The following is a 25,555-nucleotide window of genomic DNA, read 5'->3' as shown; positions in this document are numbered from 1 at the left end:
TGGCTCTTTCCACCTATCCAATAAATACACCCCCAGGTTGTTTGCTCAAATACATCCTCTTCTTTAGTTTCCCAGCTCTTTCATCTCCAGGGGCACCTGGAATGTTCTCCAGTCATTCAAGAAGCCCTCCTCGGGCTTCCCTGGTGGCGCAGTGGTGGGGGGTCCGCCTGCCGATGCAGGGGACGCGGGTTCGTGCCCGGTCCGGTTGGATCCCGCATGCCGCGGAGCGGCTGGGCCCGTGAGCCATGGCCGCTGGGCCTGCGCGTCCGGAGTCTGTGCTCCTCAACGGGAGAGGCCACAACAGTGAGAGGCCCGCCTACCGCAAAAAAAAAAAAAAAGAAGAAGCCCTCCTTGCCTCACCCATTCCTCTCTTCCGGGAGCCTAAGTTGCATCTATCTAGCTCAGCAGTGATTCTCCACCAAGCACCAGAATTGCCTAAAATTTCCCCCAATAGACCTAGACCTGCTGAATCAGAATTTCTGCCGATCAGACCTGGGCATCAATTTTCTTCCTTAAATAAGCTCCACGGGTGAATGAGAGGCACACCGAGGCTAAGAGCCTCGCAGCCTCCTTATCGGGCTGCCCGTCCGTAGGGCGGGACTGACCCTCCCTGACCCTGGCTGGGAGGTCTTTGGAGGGGTTCTTGCGCGCTGCCGCACCGCGTGTCTTCCAAGCACGTCGCAAGAGGCAGGCGCCGGCTATCCCAGAAGGCCACCTACGCTGCCTGGGAGCCCGGCCAAGCGGCCCCAGGAATGGGGCGGAACCCAGGCTAGACTCCGGAGCAGCCAGGACCTGCCCGACCGTCCGTCCCTGAGGGGCCGGAACGCGGCGCCGTGGGAGCGCCACGCGGGCCCTCCGGCACCCGTGCGCAGGCGCGCAACCCGCTTCGCAGCTCCTCTTACGTGGCCGCTAGTTAAGGGAGCGCCTTTGACTTTGCGAGGCCCACAACGGCAGCGCCGGCGCCAGCGCCAGCTCTAGGGTGAGGGGCGCTTCGCCTGCTTCCCTCCGGCCTGCTTCTTTTACCCTGGGTCGTGGGCAGTCCCCGGGGCAGGCGCAAGGACAAGTCCCCATTTTGCCGGCGCCCTTGAGAGACGTTGGGAGCGGGGCAGGGGACCCCACCTCCACCCGTCGCCCGAGCGAAGTAGGGAGGGGGTGGGCAACGATGAGGTCGTTGACTTGGAAGGGGATGCGGGGATCCTCCGCATAGGTTTGGGGTGGAGAAAGTATGCCGGTGCGAGCGTCTTTACGCGGAGCCCTGTCCTCGCGCTGGGAAAGGGGTGTTGCATTTGCCTCCTTCCCAGCCCTGGTTCCCAAAGAGTGGACGAAAGATTTATCTGATACGAAGTTTGCAGTGTAGAGTGAGACCCCGAGCAATCCGAGTTAACGCTTCACCGAAAAACGAGCCAGGAACTCGGACTTCTCACACACTAGGCCGCGGCAGGGATTTCTTGCGATGCACACGGCTTAATCAACACAGGTTGGGATAAAGACTGAATTGTATGGGGGCTTTGCTAAACGAAGTTTCAGAGCACCCTCGAGGTACTGCTTCTGCCTCATCACCTGTAGAAGTCGCATCTCAGTTGTTTGTATTCCACTATTGGCCATTTTAGACTTCTTACTGTATTTATTTTTCCATCTTGGGTTTGCCTGCTTTTCCTCACGAGCCGTGTTTCTGTCTTAAGTCTTGTAGGGCGCAATGTCTGAACAAGAGCGTATACAGGAATGCCTGAGGAAGGAAATAAGGTCACTTCTCATTTCCACCAAAGATGGTTTGACCCCAGAGCAGTTGGAAAAGGAGTACCTTTTTATGGTTGGCAACCGTTTACCCCTCCGAAACCTTGGGTATCGGTCCACCATGGAGCTGGTGTTGGATATGCCTGATGTTGTCAGTGTCTGCCCCTGTGGGGACGGTACTGTAATACTGAAAGGTAGGTTTAAGGTTTGAAGGTCTTTGAACTTTGCAATAATAATCACTTAGTAAAGAATTGTTCTAGCTCTGCAATTATCCTGCATCCCCAGCAGGGGATTTTACTTTTGTGAGGGAGAAGAGGGATCATAGGCACCTTAGAGGTTGTGGACAGAGTTAGAGCTTTAGCACAACCAAGAAACCTTCCCGAGAATACTGTGCATTCACAAAAACTACATTGTGCATGTGATTTAATATTATTGCACCTTAAGTCAGGAGAAACTTAACGAGGGAATTCAAATTATGAAATCACGTTTAAAATTTCATAAAGCACAGAAACATAATTGTAGGGAAGTTTATTGTTCATCTCCAGGGTTTCAGATCTTTCAGGAGTTAATTAGCAGCAGTGATAATAAATTGGGTTTTACTGTTAATTCTTCATCCTGTAGTAGAGAAGCTAACAAGCTGTTGTCTAAAATGCAAGAAATGGAGCAAGCAAGGGTTCGTGTTTATCATGTCACCTATATACACAGCTCCTTGGAGAGTTACAAATTATATAACCACAGATGCAAAGAATAAAGAAGGAAGTTTTCAACTAAATATGGTTTCTTTTTTCACACCTCCTTAGCCATTCCAGATGAATCCACCAAAGGAATAGCAAGTTTAGTTGCAAAACAGAGGGGCAGCCATAAGGTTCGAAACTCCATGCAGAAGGGAAGGGCCAGTGTTTGCTTTGCGCCCAGATCTCAACGGCGAGTACCTTACCGAGGAAGGGTGCCCCCTGTTCTTCCAGCTGTCGTGAAGAGTGAGTTGAAAGACCTCTTGACGTTATCTCCTATTCTCCTTTCTGATTTTGAGAACGCATTTGCCAAGCGATTTGGACGATCATTCCAGTATGTGCAGTATGGCTTCTTCTCTATGTTTGAGGCGCTGAATGCCGCTGCAGATGTCATTTCTGTAGAACAGACCAGAGCAGGTTCTTTGTTGATGCTGAAGAAGAGCCTATCCGAGGAAAAGCAGAGAGGATGGCCAGCAGGTAAGCATATTAGCACTGGTAACTATTGCAGATCAGCAGACTTTGGAGCAGTTGTAGTACATATGTACGTATGTATGTAATGGCTAAGCTCCAACAGTTTGTTGGAGTTGCATCCTGGCTCTACCACTTGCTAGCTGTATGATCTCAGGCGAGTTACTTAAAATGTCTAAGTCTTAGTTCCCTCATCTCTAAAATAGGAGTAATAATACTTACCTCTTGGAGTCAGGCTGAGATGGGGGTCTGTAAAGTGCCTGGCATTTAGTAAGCTCATAATAAGTGGTAGCTATTATCATGAAAACACAAGATCAGCTCTCTCTAGAGTACTGAAAAAGAACATTAGTTATATGTGTTCAGGTAAAGAAGATATAACATGGAAAATAAAAAGTTTTAAAAATAATACTAGGGCTTCCCTGGTGGCGCAGTGGTTGAGAGTCCGCCTGCTGATGCAGGGGACGTGGGTTCGTGCCCCCATCTGGGAAGATCCCACATGCCGCGGAGAGGCTAGGCCCGTGAGCCATGGCCGCTGAGCCTGTGCGTCCGGAGCCTGTGCTCCACAATGGCAGAGGCCACAAGAGTGAGAGGCCTGCGTACCGCAAAATAATAATAATAATACTAGTTTGTAGCATTTGCCATCTGATCTTTGCTAACACTGATCTTTGATATCCTAGCAGGCATTGTAGTAATTGATGTAGTGTAATGATAACCACCTTATTTGTATAGCAATTTACCCTGGATTCTCATACCATAGACAAGTTGGGTGAGTAACCCAATCTTATCCTTATAGTTAAGGAAGCCAAAGCTCAAGAAAGTTAAATGACTTTCTGAAAATTTCATGACTTGAAAAGTGGTACAGCTAGAGTTAGATACTGAACTCTTACTACTGCTCATTCAGTGAGCTTTTCCTACCCAATCACTGTCTCCCTTAAGGGCTCAGAAAACTGATGTGATCGTTTGTATAGTGTCCCTCTAGACCCTTGACTGTATAGAATCTATACACTGCCTATTTGGGGAATTCTATGCCTGTTTCAGTGATTTTCCTTTTTTCTCAAAATTTGTATTTAGATTAATATAGCTGAACCATGAGAATATCATGAATTTACAAACCAATATTTAAATTGTGGTGGGAAGTATAATTTGACAAGAATATGCTAGGGGGTTTACAGACTCTGGTCAGGGAAGGCTGTAGGGGCCACTGAGTGTTTTGAGTCTAAACCTCAACCGTATCAGTATTTGTTTTAAAAATTAAAAACAATTTTTTTTGGCCCTGCTGCGCGACTTGTGGGATCTCAGTTCTCTGACCCCCAGCTGTTGAACCGAGGCCACGGCCGTGAAAGCCCGGAATCCTAATCACTAGGCCACCTGGGAACTCCCTGTATCAGTATTCTTACGCTGCTCAAACTTTGGGAGAGTAACTCATGCTATTAAACTTACGTGAGATTGAGTTGTATAAAGCAATTTGCCAACTTATTGTCTTGTGGGGGGTGGATATTCCTTTCCAGTGATTGAATTGTTCATTTTCCCCATACACGGTACCTTATTCCTCATCAGGATATCTTGGAAGTAATTTTTTGTGTGTGTGAGCTTGATCTTAGGGTAAAGAAAGAGCTAGGTCATGGTGGGGTCCGGTGATCTGTCTTTCATGTTGTATAACAGAATATACCTCTCCTGTAGTATTCCCCTCCATACAAATCTTGAAGAAAAAAAATCTATACTCTAGAAGAATATCCTTTATTCTGTAGCTTTTCATTCCCCACCCCTGCCCCCATACCACTAGATGGTTATCCAGTTTGAAAAGCATAAGTCAAGCAGATTCCTTATTTGAAGACTTTTTGGTCTCCTAAACAGGATACATCTTTTTAGGTTTATACCTATTGAATCCTGCCTCTTTGTAATTATATTCAGGTGTCCTTAAGTGGAGTTTTAGATAGCCCCAACCTTTCAGTAACACACTTATGATCTCTTGGTTTTCTTCTGTAGGTGACTAATCATTCCCTTGTATGTAAATTTTATTGACTTAATATAAAAATGTAAGCTTACTTAATTTTTAGTTCTAAGTTGAGGGCCTAGCCTCTATATATAAATACCAGAAAACTAGAAATTGTTAGTGATAATTTTTCTCTCCTCTTCTTTTATTCGCAAAAGGTAAAATTTTTACCCAGCCTTTTAGAAGGAAGCAACAAGGGTCATATCCCACAGGCTCCCCAGTAGCAATGGCACGCTTTTCACAACCCACTTCAAACATGGAACCACCGAAGCAAATACTGGACGTGGAGAATACTTCTAGGTCAAATGTGGAGACTTCAAGGCTGAATCACACTGAAAAATTAAACCAGGTGAGATATCCGACTTTGGAGTTATAAATACACCAAAAATGTGTTTAAATTCAGTGGCTATTACTTAGCTCTCATGGAAAAGCTGACCTTTTAAAATTCAAGTCATTCACTTATTTCACATTTAACTTAAGCATTTTCTGTGGTTCTGTGGATTAGTTAAGAAGTGAGAGGTGGCAGTGAAAAAAGAGTACAATTTTATCAACTCCATGGTTTCAACTGTTTTCTGCAGATGACTCCCAAATCTGTATCTCTAGTTCCAGCTTCTCACCAAAGTTATAGAAGCATATTTGCAACTTAACTCATGAATATCTTCACCTGAATGGCTGGCCCTGAGCACTGCAATCCTGGTATTTTTCTGTGACTATGATGCTGAAGGACTTTGAGTAAAACCTACTAGAATAAAGCCAACAAAAGCCTGATTATGTTAGCAAGATAACAACCTAAGTAGAGCTCAAAATAAGCACATGGAAATTAAAGACATAAAAGTGCTTCATTTCTGTAACTTAAAAAAATTAGCTTTAGTAACATAATTTACATATAGTAAAATTTGCCCATTGAAAATGTACACTTTGAGTTTTAACATATGTATCTAGTTGTGTAATCACCATCAAAATCAAGAAACAGCATTTCCATCATCTCCCCAAAGTTCCTTCATGCCACTTTGTAGTTGATCTCTTTCCCCAACTACAGCTACAGACAACCACTGCTTTCTATAAGTATAATTTTGACTTTCCAAGAGTTTCATGTAAGTGGGATTAAATAATGCTTAGCTTTCTGTGTCTGCCTTCTTTAACAGGATGCTTTTGAGATTCATCCAGTATGTATCAGTGGTTTGTTCCTTTTTCTTGTTGACTATCATTCCACTGTACTGATATACCTCAATTTGTTATCCATTCACCATTAGATAATATTTGCGTTGTTTCCTGTTTGGGGTATTATGAATAAAGCTGCTATGAACATTTGCTTACACTTTGTATGAACATTGACTTCATTTCTCTTGGGTCAATACCTAGGAGTAGGATTGTTGGGTCAGACAGTATTTTTAACTTTTTAAGAAATTGCCAGACTGTTTCCAAAGTGGCTGTACGGTTTTACTTTCTCATGAGCTATGTATAAGAGTTCCACTTGCATCTTTGTTAACATTTGATGTTATCAGTTTAAAAAACAGTAGCCATTTGAGTGCGTGTATAGTAGTATCTCATTATGGCTTTAACTGAAGTTTCTCTAATGATGAATAATATTGGGTATCCTTGCGTAAGTATATTTGCCATTTGTATATCTTCTTTGAAGTGTCTAATAATATCTTTTGCTCATTATTAAAAATCGAGTTTTCTTTGTATTGAGTTGGAAGAGTTATTTATGTATGCTGGTTACAAGTCCTTTATTTTTTATTATTTTAGTTATTTTTATTTTTTTGGCAGTACGCAGGCCTTTCACGGCCGTGGCCTCTCCCGCCGCGGAGCACAGGCTCCGGACGCGCAGGTCCAGCGGCCACGGCCCACGGGCCCAGCCGCTCCGCGGCATGCGGGATCCTCCCAGACCAGGGCTCGAACCCGTGTCCCCTGCGTCGGCAGGCGGACTCCCAACCACTGCGCCACCAGGGAAGCCCACAAGTCCTTTATTGAGACATGTTTTGCAAATATTTTCTCTTGGTCTGTGCTTACCTCTTCATTTCCTGAATCCTGTCTTTTGTGGGGAAGTCTTTAATTTTGACGAAATCTAATTTATTTATTTTTTTCTTTTGGTTCTTGCCTACCTAATAGATTTTTGGTTAATCCAGAGTCACAAAAATATTTTTCTATGTTTTCTTCTAGATGTTTTTTGATTTTAGTTCTTAGGTCTATTTCAAGTTAATTTTTGTGTAAGGTACCAGGTATGGATCAAAGTTTTCTGCATATGGATAGCCAATTATTCCAGCACTATTTTTAAAATTTTTATTATTTTTAAATTTAATTTTATTTATTTATTTTTGGCCATGGGGCATGGCATGTGAGAGCTTAGTTCCCCAACCAGGGATCCAGCATACACCTCCTGCATTGGAAGCTTGGAGTCTTCACCACTGGACTGCCAGGGGAATCCCCAGCACTATTTTTGAAAAACACTCTTTCCTCACTGGACTACCTTATTACTTTGGCACTTCTGTAAAATCTGTTGACCTCATCTATGTGTAGGTCTCTTTCAGGACTCTCTGTCTCTCTCTCTATTCTGGTCCACTGATCTACATTGATCTGTCTTTTTGCAAGTATCACACTGTCTTGATGACTGTAGTTTTATAATATGTTGAAATTATATGGTTAGGTCCTACAGCTTTGTTCTTTTAAAAATTGCTTTGGCTGGCTTCCCTGGTGGCGCAGTGGTTGAGAATCCGCCTGCCGATGCAGGGGATGCGGGTTCATGCCCTGGTCCGGGAAGATCCCACATGCCGCAGAGCGGCTTGGCCTGTGAGCCATGGCCGCTGAGCCTGCGTGTCCGGAGCCTGTGCTCCGCAATGGGAGAGGCCACAACCGTGAGAGGCCTGTGTACCGCAAAAAAAAAAAAAAAAAAAAAAAAATTGCTTTGGCTATTCTAGGTTCTTTGAATTTCCATATAAACTTAACTTGATATAAATCAGCTTGTGAGTTCCTACCAAAAATAATTATGCTCTCTGTGATTTTGATGAGAATTGCATTGGATCTATAGATAAGTTTGGGTGGAATTGACATCTTGACAATATTGAATCTGCTGATTCCTGAGCACAGTATAGCTCTCCATTGATTTAGATCTGTAAATTCTCTCAGCACTGTTTTATAGTTTTCAGTAAACAAGACTTGCATATATTTTGTTAAACTTACAGCTACATTTTTCATATTTTTGATACTATTATAAAGGGTATTGTCAATTTATTTTCTAGTTAATTATTGCTAGTATGTAGAAAATCAATTTTTTTTGTATATTGACCTTGTATCCTGTGACCTTGAATCAAGGTACTCGATAAACTCAACTCTAGTTTATACTGGGAGTAAAGACAGTTTTACTTCCATTTCAATCTATATGACTTTTTTTTCTTACCTTATGACAAAGGCTAGTTTCTCTAGTTTAATAATGAATAGAAGTGGTGACGAGTAAAAATTCTTGCCTGGTTCCTAACTATAGGGGAAAAGCATTCATTTTTTCATCATTAACTATTATGTTAACTGTAGCATTTTTATAAATGCCCTATATTAGATTGAGGAAATACTCTTCTATTCCTAGATTCTGAGAATTTTTTCCATGAACGTATATTGAATTTTTCTCCATCCATTGAGATGATTATAGGATGTGATACTATGATTTATAATAAGAAATACATATTTGGTCTTCATCCTTTTCTGGCACGGAGCTCCTAAAACCTATGGAAATTCCTAAGTAAAGAGAGCAATAAAGGTATCTTTTGTTATTTTAATGAGGTAACTTTTGGAAATCACCTAAGGATGGGTTGCTGTTGGAGTCAGCCATGTAATTAGAGGGTTGGAGATTAAGTTCAGTCATAGCCAATGATTAATCAGTCATGCTGATATAATGACGCCTCCATGAAAACCCCAAAAGTCTGGGTTTAGAGAGCTACCAGGTTGGTGAACACCTAGAGATTTGGGGAGAATGGCATGCCAGGAGAAGGCATGGAAGTTCTTTGCCCCTTCCTATATACTTTGCCCTATGTATCTCTTCCATTTGACTTTTCCTGAGTTATATCTTTTTATTTATTTATTTTTCATTCATTAAAAAAATCGAGATATAATTGACATATAGCATTATATTAGTTTCAGTACAACAGGATTACAACAGGATTAGATATATGTATGTATTGTGAAATGATCACCACAGTAAGTGTAGTTAACATCCATCACCACACATAGTTACAAATTGTTTTTCTTGTCATGAGAACTTTTAAGATTTACTCTCTTAGCAACTTTTAATTATAGAATACATATTATTAACATAGAATATATATTATTATTAATATACAATTAATATGTATATAAATAATAATTGCCATGCTGTACATTACATCCCCAGGACTGATAATAACTGGACGTTTGTACTTTTTGACCACCTTTACCCATTTTGCCCGCCCCCAGCATGCTGCCTCTGGCAACCACCCATCTGTTCTCTGTTTCTAAGAGTTTGGGTTTTTGTTGTTGTTATTTTTGTTTAACAGATTTTGCATGTAAGGGAGATCATACAGTATTTGTCTGTCTGACTTATTTTCCTTAGCATAATGCCCTCAAGGTTCATCCATTGTTATTACAAATTGTGGGATTTCCTTCTGGTTTTATGGCTGGTATACATATTCCACAACTTCTTTATCCATTTATTGTTCGATGGACACTTAGGTTGTTTCCATGTCTTGGCTATTGTAAATAATGCTGCAACATGGGAGTGCAGATATCTTTTTAAGTTAGTGTTTTTGTTTCCTTCGGATAAATACCCAGTGGTGGAGTTGCTGGATGATATGGTGTTTCTCTGTACTGTTGTCCATAGTAGCTGCACCAATTTATATTCCCCCCAACAGTGCACAAGGGTTCCCTTTTCTCCACACCTTCGCCAACATTTGTTATTTCTAGTCTTTTTGATAATAGTCATTCTAACAGGTGTTAGGTGATATTTCATTGTGGTTTGGTTTGCATTGCCCTGATGATTACTGATATCAAGCCACTTTTCATTTACCTATTGGACATCTGTATGTTTTTGGGAAAATGTTCAGATCCTCTGCTCATTTTTTAATTGAATTATTTAGTTTTTTTTGATGTTGAGTTGTGAGAGTCCTTTATATATTTTGGATATTAACCCCTTATCAAATATAAGATTTGCAAATATTTTCTCCCATTCATTTTATCGAGGTCTTCTTTTCTGTGCCGTAGATTTTTAGTTTGATGTAGTCCCACTTGTTTATTTTTGCTTTTGCTGCCTTTACTTTCAGTGTCAAATTCAAAATATCATTTCCAAGACCGAGGTCAAGGAGCTCACCATCTAAGTTTTCTTCTAGGATTTTTATGTTTTCTGGTCTTACGTTCAGGTTTTTAATCCATTTTGAGTTACTTTTTGTGTATGGTGTAGAGTTATATCCTTTTATGATAAACCTGTAATCTAGTAATTAAAATGTTTCTCTGAGTTCTTTGAGCCATTATAGCAAATTAAATTGAACCCAAGGAGAGGGTTGTGGAAACCTGATTTGTAGCCACTGGATCAGAAGCTCAGGTAACAACCTGGACTTGCAATTGTCATCTGAAGTCAGAGGATGGGGTGGGGGTTCAGTCTTGTAGAACTTGGCCCTTAACCTTGGAATCTGAATGCAATCTCCAATGTCAGAGTTGAGTTGAATTGTAGGACACCCAGCTTGTGTTGAAGAATTGCTTGGATATGGGGAAACGCCCTCACACACATTGTAATTGGAGTCAGAATTCTATAGAGCTTTTTCTTTTTTAATCTCTTTGTATGATAAATTACACTGATTTGGTTTTTTTTTTTTTTTTTAGCATTAAAGCAACCTTATGTTGCTGAATGAATCCAGCATGTTGGCCATCATGTCTTTTTATATATTGCTGGATGTGATTTGCTGTTTTCTTGTTAAGGACTTTAGTGTTAATGTTCATAAGGTATATTTTTCTGTAGTTTTCTTGTAATGTTTTATCTGGTTTTGGAATCATGGTAATACAGGCCTTTTGAACTGAGTTGGGACGTTTTCATTCTTTTTTTTGGCAAGAGTTTGTATTAGGTTTCCCTAAACATTCCACTGAATTCATCAGTGAAGCAGTCTGGACCTGGGGATTTTTTGGGTAATGATTTTAAATTACAGACCCAGTTTCTTTAACAGATAAAGAGCTATTCAGATTATCCATTTCTTTGTTAAATAAATTTATTTATTTATGGCTGCGTTCTGCCTTCCTTGCTGCATGCGGGCTTTCTCTGGTTGCGGCAAGCGGGGGCTACTCCTCGTTGTGGTGCACAGGGTTCTCATTGCAGTGGCTTCTCTTTGTTGCAGAGCATGGGCTGTAGGTGTGTGGTCTTCAGTAGTTGTGGCATGCAGGCTCAGTAGTTGTGGCACATGGGCTTAGTTGCTCCATGGCATGTGGGATATTCCTGGACCAGGGCTTGAACCCATGTCCTCTGCATTGGCAGGCAGATTCTCAACCACTGCGCCACTAGGGAAGTCCCAGATTATCCATTTCTTTTTGAATGAGCTTTGATACTTTGTCTTTCAAGAAGATGTCCATTTCATCTCAGTTGTCAAATTTGTTGAAATAAATTTGTTTATAATATTCACTCATTGTCTTTTAAAGATCTGTAGGATTTGTGGCGAAGCGCCTTCTTTCATTCCTAATATTGATAATTTCTCTTTATTTCATGATCAGTCTGGCTAAAGATTTATTCAGTGATTTTTCAAAGAACCAGCTTTTGGTTTTATTGATTTTTCCCACCTGTTTTCTATTTCATTTATTTCTGTGCTTATCTGTATTATTTCCTTCTTTCTGTTTATTTTGGGTTAATATTTACCTTAAGAGCAAGAAAAGAAAATTTGGTCATTGATTTTGGTCCTTCTTTTCTAATATAAACATTTAAGGCTATGGATTTTCCGTAAGTACTACTTTAGCTGTATCTCACAAATTTTGATGTGATGTATTTTCATTTAGTTCAAAATATTTTCTAATTTCCTTTGTGATTTCTTTTGTCTTATGGGTTATTTAACAGCATGTTGTTTAATTTCCAATACTTGGGGACTTTTCAGAGATGTTGTTGAGTTATAATTTAACTTGATTGTGTTAAGAAAACATAGTCTGATTTCATTCCTTGGAAATATATTGAGACTTATGTGGCCCAAAATATATATATGTGGGTGAATGTTTCATATCTACTTTGAAGGAATGTTTGGGTAGAGTGTTCTCTGCTATATTTGGGTAGAGTGTTCTATAAATGTCAACTAGTAAAGTTAGTTATAGTGTCATTCAGGAATTCTATATTTTTACTGATGTTTTCCTACTTTTTCCATTAATTACTGCAGGATCAGTGTTGAAATCTTCAAATATAATTGTGAATTTGTCTATTTTACCTTTCAGCTTCAGATATTATAAATCTCTGTTACGTGCATACATATTTAGGATTGATATGTGTTCCTGATGAATTGCCCTATTTATCATTATGAAATGTCCCTCTTTATGGCTCATAATGTTCTTTGTTTTGGAGTCTACTTTGTTTGATATTACCATAGTGATGCTAGCTTTCTTTAGATGTTAGCACTGTGTATCTTTTTATATACTTTTATTTTTAACATACCTGTTTTATATTTAAAATGTGTTTCCTTTAGACAGTATTTGGTTGTCTTGCTTCTTTATTTAATCTGTCAATCTCTGTCATTTAATGGGGGTGTGTATACCATTTATATTTAGTGTAATTACTGGTATGGTTTGATTTAAGTCTAATTTTTGTGGGGTTTTTTCCTATTTTTTTCTTTTGGATTTTTTTTTTTTTTTGCGGTATGTGGGTCTCTCACTGTTGTGGCCTCTCCTGTTGCGGAGCACAGGCTCCAGATGTGCAGGCTTAGTGGCCGTGGCTCACGGGCCCAGCCACTCTGTGGCATGTGGGATCATCCTGGACCGGGACACAAACCCGTGTCCCCTGCATCAGCAGGCGGACTCTCAACCACTGCGCCACCAGGGAAGCCCTGGATTAATTTTTAAAAATAAAATTTTTAGACCAATTTTAGGTTCACAGCAAAGTTGAACAGAAAGTAGAGAGGGTCCCCATATACTCCCTGCCCCCACATTCATGCAGCCTCTTCTACTATGAGCATCCTGCAGCAGAGTGGTACCTTTGTTACAGTTGATGAACCTCCATTGACACATCATAATCACCCAAAGTCTACAGTTTACATTAGGGTTCACTCTTGGTATTGTAAATTCTGTGGGTTTTGACAAATGTGTAATGACATATATCCACCATTGTGGTATCACACAGAATAGTTTCGCTGCCCTTCAGATCCTCTGTGCTCCATCTGCTCTTCTCTCCCTCCTCCCTAGCCCCTAGCAACCACTGATCTTTTTACTGTTTCTATAGTTCTGTGTTTTCTAGAATGTCATATAGTTGGAATCATACAAATGTTGCCTTTTAAATTGCCTTCTTTCACTTAGTGATATGCATTTAAGGTTCCTCCGTGTCTTTTCATGGCTTGATAGCTCATTTCTTTTTCGTGCTGAGTAATATTCCATAGTGTGCATATATTGCAGTTTATCTATCCATTTACCTACTGAAGGACATCTTGGTTGCTTCCAGGTTTTGGTTATGAGTAAAGCTGCTCTAAACATCTGTGTGCAGTTTTTTGTGTAGACATAAGTTTTCAGCTCCTTTGGGTAAATACCAAGGAGCATGATAGCTCTATCGTATGATAAGCGTTTAGTTTAGTTTTTCAAGAAACTGCCAAATTCTCTTCCAAAGTGGCTGTATCATTTTGCACTCCCACCAGCAGTGAATGAGAGTTCCTGTTGCTCCACATCCTCATTAGCATTTGGTGTTGTCAGTGTTTTGGATTTTGGCCATTCTACTAAGTATATAGTGGTATCTCGCTGTTGTTTTAATTTACAGTTCTCTAATGACATATGATGTAAAACATCTTTTACTTTGCTATCTGTATATCTTCTTTGGTGAGATGTCTGTTCAGATCTTTTGCCCAGTTTTTAATTAGGTTGTTTGTTTCCTTACTGTTGAGCTTTAAGGGGTCTTTGTATATTTTGTATGACAACTCTTTATCAGATATGTCTTTTGCAGTTTTTTTTTTGGCAGTTTTTGGCTTGTCTTTTCATTCTTTTGACATTGTCTTTCACAGAGCAGAAGTTTTTAATTTTAATGAAGTCCTGCTTCTCACTTATTTCTTTTATAGATCATATCTTTGGTGTTGTATCTAAAACATCGTCACCATACCCAAGGTCATCTATGTATTCTCCTATGTTGTCTTCTAGAAGTTTTAATAGTCTGTTTTTCACTTAGGTCTGTGATCCATGTTAAGTTAATTTTTGTGAAGGGTGTAAGGTCTGTGTCTAGATTCAGTTTTTTGCACATGGATGTCTAGTTTTTCCAGCACTACTGTTGAAGATTCTCTTCTCTCCATTGTATTGCCTTTTCTCTTTGTCAAAGATCAGTTGGCTATATTTTTGTGGATCTATATCAGCATTCTTTGTTCTGTTCCATTGGTCTATTTGTCTGTTCTTTTGCCAATACCACACTGCCTTGATTACTGTAGCTTTATATTGATAGTGAATCTTGAAGTCGGATGGTGTCAGTCCTCCAAATTTGTTCTTCTCTTTCAATATCGAGGTAGCTATTCTGGGTCTTTTGTCTCTCCATATAAACTTTAGAATTGATTTGTTGATATCCCCCTGTTGTAGTTTCTTAGGACAGGGCCGAAAGTAAGCTCATCACACGAGATGAATTGTGCCAAAGCACAGCAGTAGAGGGCTGCCGCTCGCTCAGGCAAAACAGCGCCGTCTGTCTTGCTGTGGTAACTTTTATTAAAGCATTATCTAGATTTACACTTTAAGACTTGTTTTCTTAACATTTCAGAAGTGCCAAAGCAGCAACCTATGTTTTTATTAATTATACAAGCAATAATTGGCTTTCGTGAGCACCTGCCGTGCTTCGTCCTTGAGCGCAAGAACAGCACAAAGTTCCCACCATTATTTTGATTATACTGAAGTAGCACAAGGACATTTCCTTGCATTCCCACCACTCTGATTATACTGAGGACATCTCATGGATCAGTGCCCAGAGCAGTCAATGCTTCTTTTGCAGGCCCCCGGTTTGCCGGGGGGGCGCTCGAAGCATTCAGAACTGTTCACAACCCTGGCTTATTCGCATGCCCCCGGTTTGCTGGGGGTGCTCAAAGCAATCAGGACTGTTTGCAGTTCTGGCTTATTCGCCAGCCCCCAGTTTGCTGAGGGGGGGCTCATGGGTCACATCTCCTTTCCATGTCCTCAGTTATCCCACTACATCCCCCCAAAAAAACTTGCTGGGATTTTGATTGGGATTGGATTGAATCTATAGATCAAGTTGGGAAGAACTAATATCTTGACAGTATTGAGTCTTCCTATCTGTGAACATGGAATATCTCTCCATTTATTTAGTAGTAGTTCTTTGATACCTTTCATCAGTGTTTTGTATTGTTCCTCATATAGATTGTACCTATTTTGTTAGATTTATATCTAAGTGTTTCATTTTGGGGACACTAATGTAAATGGCTATGTGTTTTTCCTTTAGAATTCCACTTGTTCCTTGCTGGTATATAGGAAAGTGATTGGCTTTTGTATTATTAACTTTGTATTCTCCAACGTTGCTATAATTGCATATTCATTCCAGTTTTTTGGTTGATTCTTTGGGATTTCTATATAGACAAATGTGTCATCTTCAAGCAAAGATAGTTGTATTTCTTCCTTCTGAATTATTATGCAGTTGACCCTTGAATACTGCAGGGGTTAGGGGTGCCCAACCCTTGCACAGTCAAAAATCTGCATGTATGTTTTGACTCCCCCAAAACAACTACTGATAACCTACTGTTGACCAGAAGCCTTACTGATAACATAAACATTTGATTAACATGTTTTATATATTATATGTTAGTATATACTGTATTCTTGTAATACAGGAAGCTAGAGAAAAAATGTTAAGAAAATCATAAGAAAAATACATTTACAGAACTCTACTATATTTATCAACAAGATGAATCATCTGTCAGTACTTATATCAATATTGTTTTATATGATACAAAACACTGTATATATTATACATATTACTAACACTAGACATCAGAAATGAAAAGATAATGTGAAACAGAAAATAATATTAGTTACAGGTACAATGATTCATGCATTGATGTTGTAGAAGCAGCAATGTGATTGCTTTATGATAGCCTAAAGTAATCGATATGATTCCTTCATGGTAGCCTAGCCTAACTAACGAATGACTTATAAAATTTTTATGACATTCAGTATTATATTCATAATACAGTATTGGAAGCATTGTTTCATTTTTTTAAAAAAACACTTACCTGTTATGATAGGCCGATGAGCAGTTTCTCCAATTACGAGAGACATACTGTACAGTAATATAATTCTTTGAAAGCACAGTTATAAAACAGTAAGAAAATGAAGACATTATTTTTATATTAAATATCACTCATCTTATGCCTATGTAAGGATAGACCAGTATTTACATGTATTTTATGCATTCATGACATACCTTTTAAAAATTTTTTGAATATTTCTACGCTATGCATTTCACCTACAAGTTTGTTCAACTTGTCATAAACCTCCAAAACTTTTTAATATATTTACTGAGACAAATCTGTGTGTAAGTGGATCTGTACAGTTCAAATCCATGTTGTTCAAGGGTCAGCTGTGCTTTCTATTTCCTTTTCTTATCTTATTGAATTATCTAGGACTCCTAGAACAGTATTGAAAAGCAGAGGTGAGAGGGGACATCCTTACCTTATTCCTGATTAAGTATTTTTTATGGTTCTGTTTTGTTGCTGTTATTTGTTTATTAGTTATAACTCTTTAAAAATATTTTTAATGGATGCCTTAGTGTTCTCAACATACGTTTTTAATTTATCACAGTTGATCCTCATGTAATATTATACTATTTCATGTAGATTAAGAACTTTAGAACAATAGATTTACATTTCTCTCTTCCTATCCTTTGTGCCATTTTTGTGATACATTTTAATTGTGTATATGTTATAAGCTCCTTAATGCATTTTTATTTTTGCTTTAAAGTATTTATTTTGAATAAGCAACATTTAAGTAATAAAAATATTAAAATAAATTACCTATTTATTTTTAAAAGTTCCAATCCTTTGCACCCAAATTTCCCTTCAGTATAATGTTCCTTCTGCCTGGAAAATTTTAACATTTCCTATAGCATAAATATGTTGGCAATGAATATTCTCAGCTTTTGTTCATCTGAAAAAGTCTTTGTCTTCATTTTTGAGTGATACTTTTTCTGGGTATAGAATTCTGGGGTGATAGTTCTTTTTCTTTTAGAACTTCAGAGACAGTTTCATTGCTGTCTGGTCTGCATAGTTTCTGACAATAAATCTATAGTCATTCTTTGTTCTTCTGTACATAACGCGTTTTTTTTCCCCCCTTTGATGCTTTCAAGATTTTCTCTTTATCATTGTTTTTCTGCAGTTTCATTCTGGTGTCCCTTGGTAGAGTTTTCTTTATTTGTTCTGGTTGAGATTTACTGAGCTTTTTGCAGATGAGTTTTAGAATTTTCATGAGATCTGGAAATTTATTTCTAATTAAAAATCTTTATTGAAGTATGATTGACATACAAAAAGCTGTATATGTTTAATGTATACAACTTGATGAGTTTGGAGATAATTATATACCTCTGAAACCATCACCACAGCCAATATGATAAACATATTCATCACCTGCCCTCTTTATTTTTATTTTATTTTATTTATCGTATATGTTTATTTATTTATTTTGGCCATGCCACATGGCTTGTAGGATTTTAGTTCCTCAACCAGGGATTGAACCCAGGCCCTTGGCAGTGAGCACGCAGAACCCTAACCACTGGACCACCAGGGAATTCCCTATTTTTATTTATTTTTAAATTTTTGTGATAAGAACACTTAACATAAGATCTACCCTCCTAGAAAATTTGGAGAATTTTTGTCTTCAAATATTTTTTCCCCTTTCTTCTTCTTCTAGGATGCCTATATTAGACTGCTTGTTATTTCCTTGTGGATTGTTGGGACTCTGTTCTTCTTTTTTCTCTGAGTCTCTTCCCCTCCACCTCCCCACTGTGTGTTTCATTTTAGGTACTTTCTCTTGCTGTCTTCAAATTCAGTGATCTTCTGTTGCATTTAATCCCATCCAGATTATTTTTCATTTTAGACATTATATTTTTAAGTTCTACATATTCCACTTGGATCTTTTTTATGTCCTTTATTTATTTCTTCATTATGTTCATACTTTCTTTATATACATAAGCATATTTATAAGATTTATAATAACTTTTAATGATCTTAACTGCTAATTTTATCATCTCCATCATTTCTGGGTTTTGAATTTATTTTCCTTCTTCTTTTTTTTTTTTGACTGCACCACAGCATGTGGCATCTTAGTTCCCCAACCAGGGATCGAACCTGTGTCCCCTGCAGTGGAAGCACAGAGCCCTAACCAATGGACCACCTGGGAATTCCCTATTTTCCTTCTTGATGTGGTCACATTCTCCTACCTCTTTGCATGGCTGGTAACTTTGATTAGCTGCTAGATATTATGAATTGTTGAGCTTCACTCAGTTAATTTACTTGGAATTAATCATTTTGAGTTTTGCTTTTAAGATCTGTTAGGGCGGGTAATATCAATTGAATTGTGTTCCTTTAAAATTAATATGTTGAAGCCCTAACCCCCAGTGCGGTAGTATTTGGAGGTGGGGCCTTTGGGAAGTAGAGTTCGATGAAGTTGTGAGGGTGGAGCCCTTGTGATGGGATTAGTGCCCTTATAAGAAGAGAAACCAGAGAGCTTGCTCTCCTCCATGTGCATACACAAAGGAAAGGCCGTGAGAGCACACAGCAAGAAGGCAGCCATCTGCAAGTCAGAAAGAGAATCCTCACCAGGATCCAACTATGCTGTGTCAACCGAAAAAAATTGCACAACCTGTAAGTAGTAGAGTTATGTTTTATTCAGCAGACATTCTTAGTACTTCAAGCCTGGGAGACAGCCTCTCAGATAAACGCTGAGAAAACTGTTCCGAAGCAGAAGGGGGGGAAACCAGGATATATAGGAGTTTTTATAACAATACCAGGTAGTTGGAAAAAAAGACTACTGTAAATAAAAGAAAACTAGATACCTCAAGTTATGGAATTTAGTTAGCACTTTTTTATGTAGGGGAAGATGCAAGAGTCTGGGTTCACTGAAATAATTTTTTTGATATGCACCTCAGCTATCTGGGGCCAGTATCCTATGATTTCCCATCCTGAGTTTCCTCAGGCTGCACCGTTGGAAGTAGCTGCAGTCCGATGGCTGCTAGATGGTGGGCATTCCTTGTTTTTATCCTGAGTTCCATCAGGGCTCACCATCTGGGGTAGCTACAATTGCTGATGACTTCGACATCCTTTATTTACTGGTATGGCAAGCGATATTTTATTTCTTAGCTGGAACCCTGATCTTGGGCTTCCAGCTTCCAGAACTGTGAGAAAATACATTTCTGTTGTTTAAAGCTACCTAATCTAAGTTATTTTGCTATAGAACCCTTAGCAGGCTAAGGCTGCTAGTCCAGAGAAACCTTCGGCCTAGGGCTAATTTGGCTCTACCACTGAGGCATTACCTTTCTGAGGATTCATCTGGATGTGTTAAGAGGTCCTTCCATTCTGCCTTAGTGGGAACACTTAACTTTTCTCAGCTCTATGTGAGCTCTGGGTATTATTGTTTGGCCTGTTGCTTCTTATCGTTTGTTTCCCCAGCCTCAGAGAACATCCCCTTCCCCCACCTTATGCACACATCAGTACTCATCCAGAAACTTGAGGGGTCCCTCTGCAGACCTCCAGAGCTATATCTCTCTGTGCCAATCCCTACTCTCCATACCTACCTGTGTAGTAGCATCCTTTTCCTCCCCAAACTGGAATCTGTCTCCTCAGTTCATCTGTTTCTATTACCTCTTTCTGTGCTACAGACTGAACTCTCCAGGCTGTCAGGTGAGGCAGTTTAGGACTCACCACTCAGTTGTGCACTGTTATTTAACATCTGTAACTCATTATTTTCCACCTGTTTATGGCAGGAGGGTGGGAGCCATAACTTTGTTTTGAATGATGAAGTTTTCTTAATACAGAAAACTCAGCCTAAGAAAGTTACTCACAGTCCTACTGCCAAAAGGTAGTTTTCACTCCTGTTCCTTTCATAGTGATTTCCCCGTTGTTTAGATTTCTTTTGTTTTTCCTGACATTTCCTGTGCTGGAGAGACCTGACACCAGCGACCCGGTCATCTTCCTTGGTAGATAAACTGACTGTATGTTTGTCAATTCCTGTCTTTATCTTTGAAATTCAGAAGGTTACAATGAACTAACTGTTGGACTCTTTTTCATTAATTATTATTATTTTTTTTTGCAGTACGCTGGCCTCTCATTGTTGTGGCCTCTCCCGTTGTGGAGCACAGGCTCCGGACGCACAGGCTCAGCGGCCATGGCTCATGGGCCTAGCCGCTCCGTGGCATGTGGGATCTTCCCGGACTGGGGCATGAACCCGTGTCCCCTGCATTGGCAGGCAGACTCCCAACCACTGTGCCACCAGGGAAGCCCCATTTTATCAAAAAATATTTTCATTTTTAAAAATGATTTTTTTCCAAACTGATATCCAGAAAAGTTGTACAACTAGTGGTATGTTAATGTCTGTTTTCTCCATACCTTTTGGTTATATAACCCATGGGATTTCATGTGGTTGTTAAAAACTCAAATGTTAATTCTTGAAACAGGGTTAAATACAAAAATATTTTCTCTGACCGAAAGCTGTACATAGTCTAATTGTTTCATATCCATTTTTGGTTACTGACAAAGTTGAGCTTTTAAAATTGTTTATTAGCCACTTTAATTTATTTTGATGAATTATCTGTTCTCTTCCTTTGCCTATTTTTCTCTTGAGATATGCTCATCTTAATGAGTGGAAGAAAGTTTGCTTAGTCAATTTTTACTTAGTGAAGTGAAGGAATTTTGGCTGTCATAGGCTAGAAATGTATTTTTCTAAATTGTCATTTTCCTTTTTTGAAATAGAAGTTCACAAGTTAGGAATATCAAATTTGTTAGTCTTTTTCTTTTACTTCTGCCTCTGATCTCATACCTACAAAGCTCTTCCCCGCTTGAAGGTTTAAAATTGGTTTCTCACTCCTCATAATCTGCTGTATATTATAGACAAAAAGGGAACTGTTATTTGTTTGAGAGACCATGATATGTCCTGCACTTACTTATATTGTCTCATTTTAAGTTACTCATAAAACAGGATATCTGGGATATTAGACTTACAATTCTTATTTTACAGACTAAGCAACTGAGGTGTGAGAGGTTAAATAATTTCTTAATTAGAAAGTTTCACTGCCAAAACTTAAACTCACATTTGTCCGTTCGCATTGTTCTTCATGGTTCTGCATATGCATAAGCATCTAGAGGGAGACAACTCATATCTTTTTCAGCTTAAATGACCTACTATGCTAAGGAGATGCTCAATAAGTCTTAGGAAATTTAACTCTAGTGAACACATGGCAACTAGATGTGTCATTTTTCCAGCTGAAGACTCAAATAGTAGCCTTTAGAAGCTTTATTCAAATTGCAATGCAGCAATGAACTTTAAATTAGGATCAGCTCACTTTTTTTTTTTGTATAGAAAAAATTCTGAAAGTTCACAAGAGAAATAATTATTCAGAATAGGCGCTATCTGTTTTCTAGTCGTTCTGATGAGTTTTGAAATATTTATCTGTCTCAAATTCCCTTCGTCTAAGACCCTAACAGCAATGGAATGCCTAACATTTCCACTGTTGGGGCTAATGCCTTACGCAAAATTATAGTCATCCAAAGACTTCAGTTAAACTGCTCATCTGCACTAAGAATAAATAAAACATAAACCTCCATTTTATAGTAACACACGCATATACACAAATCAAAAGATTCATTTACCTTAAAGAAGATCCAAGGATCATGGGAATTCTACATGCTGATTTGGAGGGGAGAGAAGTGACAAGGTTAGACACCAAAGAGAAACTTTCCAAGCTCGTGATGTTGCCCAAGGCGAAATTCTGAGTTAGAAGCACATTTACCATGTCTAAATGACGTAACTAAGTAGAATCTAAATCAACGTGACTTTAATATAAATGGTGCTCTGTGCTTCCTGGGTAATGCTCTCAGAGTGCTAGGCCAGGCAAGTCTCCAGGGCCAGAAGACCTGTTGGGTTCCTGAGTCATCTTTGGGCTGGGGGTCCATTGGGAAATAAAGCTTTGGAGGTTAATAAAGACTGGGACCCTGAATGTTTCAGTATTCAGCAAGTCTGCTTAGCAACCAATGTCCTAGCAAAGGTCATAAGCAAAGAAAAATTGTGAAAGCTGTGAGAGAAAAAAGGAAGAGACGAGTTGCCCTGAATTTGAGACATAATCTAATTAGGTACAGACTGAGAGAGAAAGAGAATGAGAGGCATGAAAAATATTGGGACAGTGCCTTAAAATTACAAAGTTCTTTTATGTTTCTTTATTGGACCTTCATGCGAACTTCAAGAGAAAAATATTGTTATGGCAGAAAACTAGACCCAGAGAAGTTAAGTTGACCCAAGACAAACAGCTAGAACAGGGCAGCCCAAAATACATTTTCCACCCCTGGGTCCACATCTCATGTTTTCTGGTGGCTTATGCTTTCTGCTGCATAGGAATGAAGAATATAGAACATTCTGTAATGTAGGTGCTAATTCTGTCATGTGGGATATAGAAAGGACTAAAGTAGTCAAGACTGTCTTCCAGGGGAAAGTGAGATTTGAGTTGACCTGTGTGGGAATTGGTGGGGGGGAATGGTTGACAGTGAAGTTTTGAACTAGATTGACTGAGTCGAACTTCACCACTGCCACTTTTCAGCCATGTAAACTTGGCAAATTGATTAACTTCTTTGTAACTCAGATTTCTGATCTGTAAAGTGTGGATAACTTTTGTATCATAAATGGGTTAAGATTTGTAAAGTGTCTAGAATAGTTCTTGATAGTTGTACACCCTCAATAAATGATAGCATCATAGTTAATCTCTAAAAAAAAATTGGTTTCTCTTTGATTCATGGCTAAAAAGAAAACTTAAAGTTTTAATCTAGCTGGATTATAATTTGGGGTGTGTAATTTTGTGTTTCTGTGCCAGTTCTACACTGTGTCAACTGAAAAAAAATGCTCAACCTAAAAGTTGTGTGTGAGTTATGTTTTATTTGGGGACCTTACTGAGGACTATAGCCTGGGAGACAGCCTCTCATCTGATCATCTGTATTTTATGGTTTTTTTCAGTGAACGTATATTATTTTTGTCATAGAAAAAACATTAAAAAAAAATCAGTTTCTCCTTTGTAAAATGAGGACTGGAGCTTCTTTTTCACCTGCAAGAGGAACAGGCAGGCTTGTTCATTAGTATCCTACCTTTTCCCATTTTCCTGCTTTATTTCACAAAAGCAAATGGTTAGAAAAATTTAAACCCTGTTTTTGCAAGACATGAATAATCTATTTACCACATTCTATTCAATTTCCTTTATTTTGACCTCTTCAGAGGAGGTTTAGATGAGGGATGAAAATGTGAATGGGCAAGTATGGATTAGCTATTATCATTCTAATGAATGAAGCCTCAGACACTGTCCAGCCCAGCTCTTCAGAATCCTCTGCCTTAGTGTATAGACCTGGACTACAGCTAACAGTGATGTTACTTCACTTCCCATTAACAGGTTATTGCCCATAAGAGTGTTTGATCAAAGTAACAGGGATCTGACATTTCTTTGTTCTCCAGCCTTACAACTAAGAGTACTGTCAATGAAAAAAATTAATCAATAGTCGATCTAAGAAAGAAATGGGAAATTTTATTCGAGCCAGCCTGAGAATTATAACCCAGGAGGCAGTCTTTCAGAAAGCTCTGAAAACTGTTCCACCTGTTAGAGGTCAAGGCACAGTTACATCAGTGTTTGAGACAAAGGGTTATACATCAAAGTAACATACTGACAGTTTACATAGTTCAACAAGGCAATTAGTAGGTTGTTGTGACCCCCCTACAGGACTGAGAAAGGAATTTTATCTCCTAAGGAGTTACTTTGCTGGAGCCAGGAGGAAATTGGTTTTTTTGCTTTTATTTTTGTTTTTTGGCAAGTAGGCATTCCTGTGTCTTTTAAGGGGATCTAGTTAATGTATACTGCAGATGTACAATACACAGTAGAGCAGGTAGTGGCTCAAATGCACAGAGAGAGAATTTTATGTTTAATTTTTCTTGTCCTGTCTTAACATTATTTCATCAGTACCCCATCCTACCCTACTTTTAGAAAATTTATTGTAATATTCAGCATGAGATTTAAAGTAGGTAAACCTGGAATTATAAAAGAAGTTCTGGTCTTAAATGAATTAAAAATCAGGGCTGGGTCTTAGTTTGCAACTAACTTTTTCACTCAAATAATTGATAGTTTTTACATGAATTAGATGCTGTGATTTGTATTGAATATAAGAAAAGAAGGATTTTAAATTTCACGTGATGACCTGGCTCCAGTGTCTATTAAGAGTGTCCTCAACAAGTAACTGGATCTATTAAGCAATTACTGTCAAAAGGAGCCCTTCAGTAGTTCTTTAGTGCAATTCTCTGGAAGTTGCATTCTCTGGCCAACTTAGAGTAGCTGTTCCCTGCCTATTTTCCCATGAGTTCAGATGAAATTTTTAGTTTGGCAAGTCAAATTTCATACTGCCTAGTTTTTAGTCAAATGAGATACTTAGCAAATATTTGAGCAGTTGAAATCGTCACTCCTGTATGTGTGTCTGTGCCAGTTTTGTGATCTTTATCAGAAATGTATTAATGTTTTACCATATGGCCAAAAGGTCTGCTGTATATCCCTCTGAGATGTAACTTCTGTTCCTTTCTGCTTTTAGCTTCATGTATTTTCCTTCCAAAATGCTTCCACCCTCATGTTTCTAAATATCACCCAGGTGTCTATGTTTTCAAAATTTTTCTCTTATTACAAAAGTAATACAGATAGATTGCAAAAGATTTGAAATACAGGAAAGCACAGAAGAAAATTAAAATCACATATTCTTTTATCACCCAGAAAAGTTGACTTTTTCTTTTTTAAAAAAATAAAATTTAGCATCATTCTGGTTCAGGTTTGTGACGTGCTTTTTTTAGTCAGAATTATGAATTATGAACATCCCACATTGTTAAATATTGTAATGCAACATAATTTTTAATGGCACTATGGATATGCCATAATTTTTTAACTTGGGGATTTTTTTTAATGTTTTATTTTTTTGGGGGGTATAGTTGTTTTACAATGTTGTGTTGGTTTCTACTGTATAGCAAAGTAGAAACCCTATGCTATACAGCAGGTTCTCAATAGTTATCTATTTTATACATATTAGTGTATATATGTCAATCCCAATCTCCCAATTCATCCCACCCCCTCTTTCCCCCCTTGGTGTCCATACGTTTGTTCTCTATGTCTGTGTCTCTATTTCTGCCTTGCAGACTGGTTCATCTGTACCATTTTTCTAGATTCCACATAAACTTGGGGATTTAGGCTGTT

General features: G+C 38.7%; 1 protein-coding gene across 1 annotated transcript in view; it reads left to right on the top strand.

Moving 5' to 3' along the window:
- TDRD5 (tudor domain containing 5) overlaps positions 1-25,555 on the top strand; it is a 97,579-nt gene that overhangs the window by 6,631 nt on the left and 65,393 nt on the right. Inside the window, exons 2-4 of the mRNA XM_022556603.3 lie at positions 1,683-1,928; positions 2,535-2,942; positions 5,085-5,275. Coding sequence (XP_022412311.1) covers positions 1,697-1,928; positions 2,535-2,942; positions 5,085-5,275 — 831 coding nt within the window. The 5' untranslated portion in view covers positions 1,683-1,696. The remainder of the gene's footprint in view (positions 1-1,682; positions 1,929-2,534; positions 2,943-5,084; positions 5,276-25,555) is intronic.

Source organism: Delphinapterus leucas, chromosome 1 (assembly GCF_059928025.1).
Source record: "Delphinapterus leucas isolate spDelLeu-1000000601 "Yukka" chromosome 1, BTC_Dleu_Yukka2, whole genome shotgun sequence".
NCBI lineage: Eukaryota > Metazoa > Chordata > Mammalia > Artiodactyla > Monodontidae > Delphinapterus > Delphinapterus leucas.
This window is presented reverse-complemented; position numbering and strand designations above follow the sequence as displayed.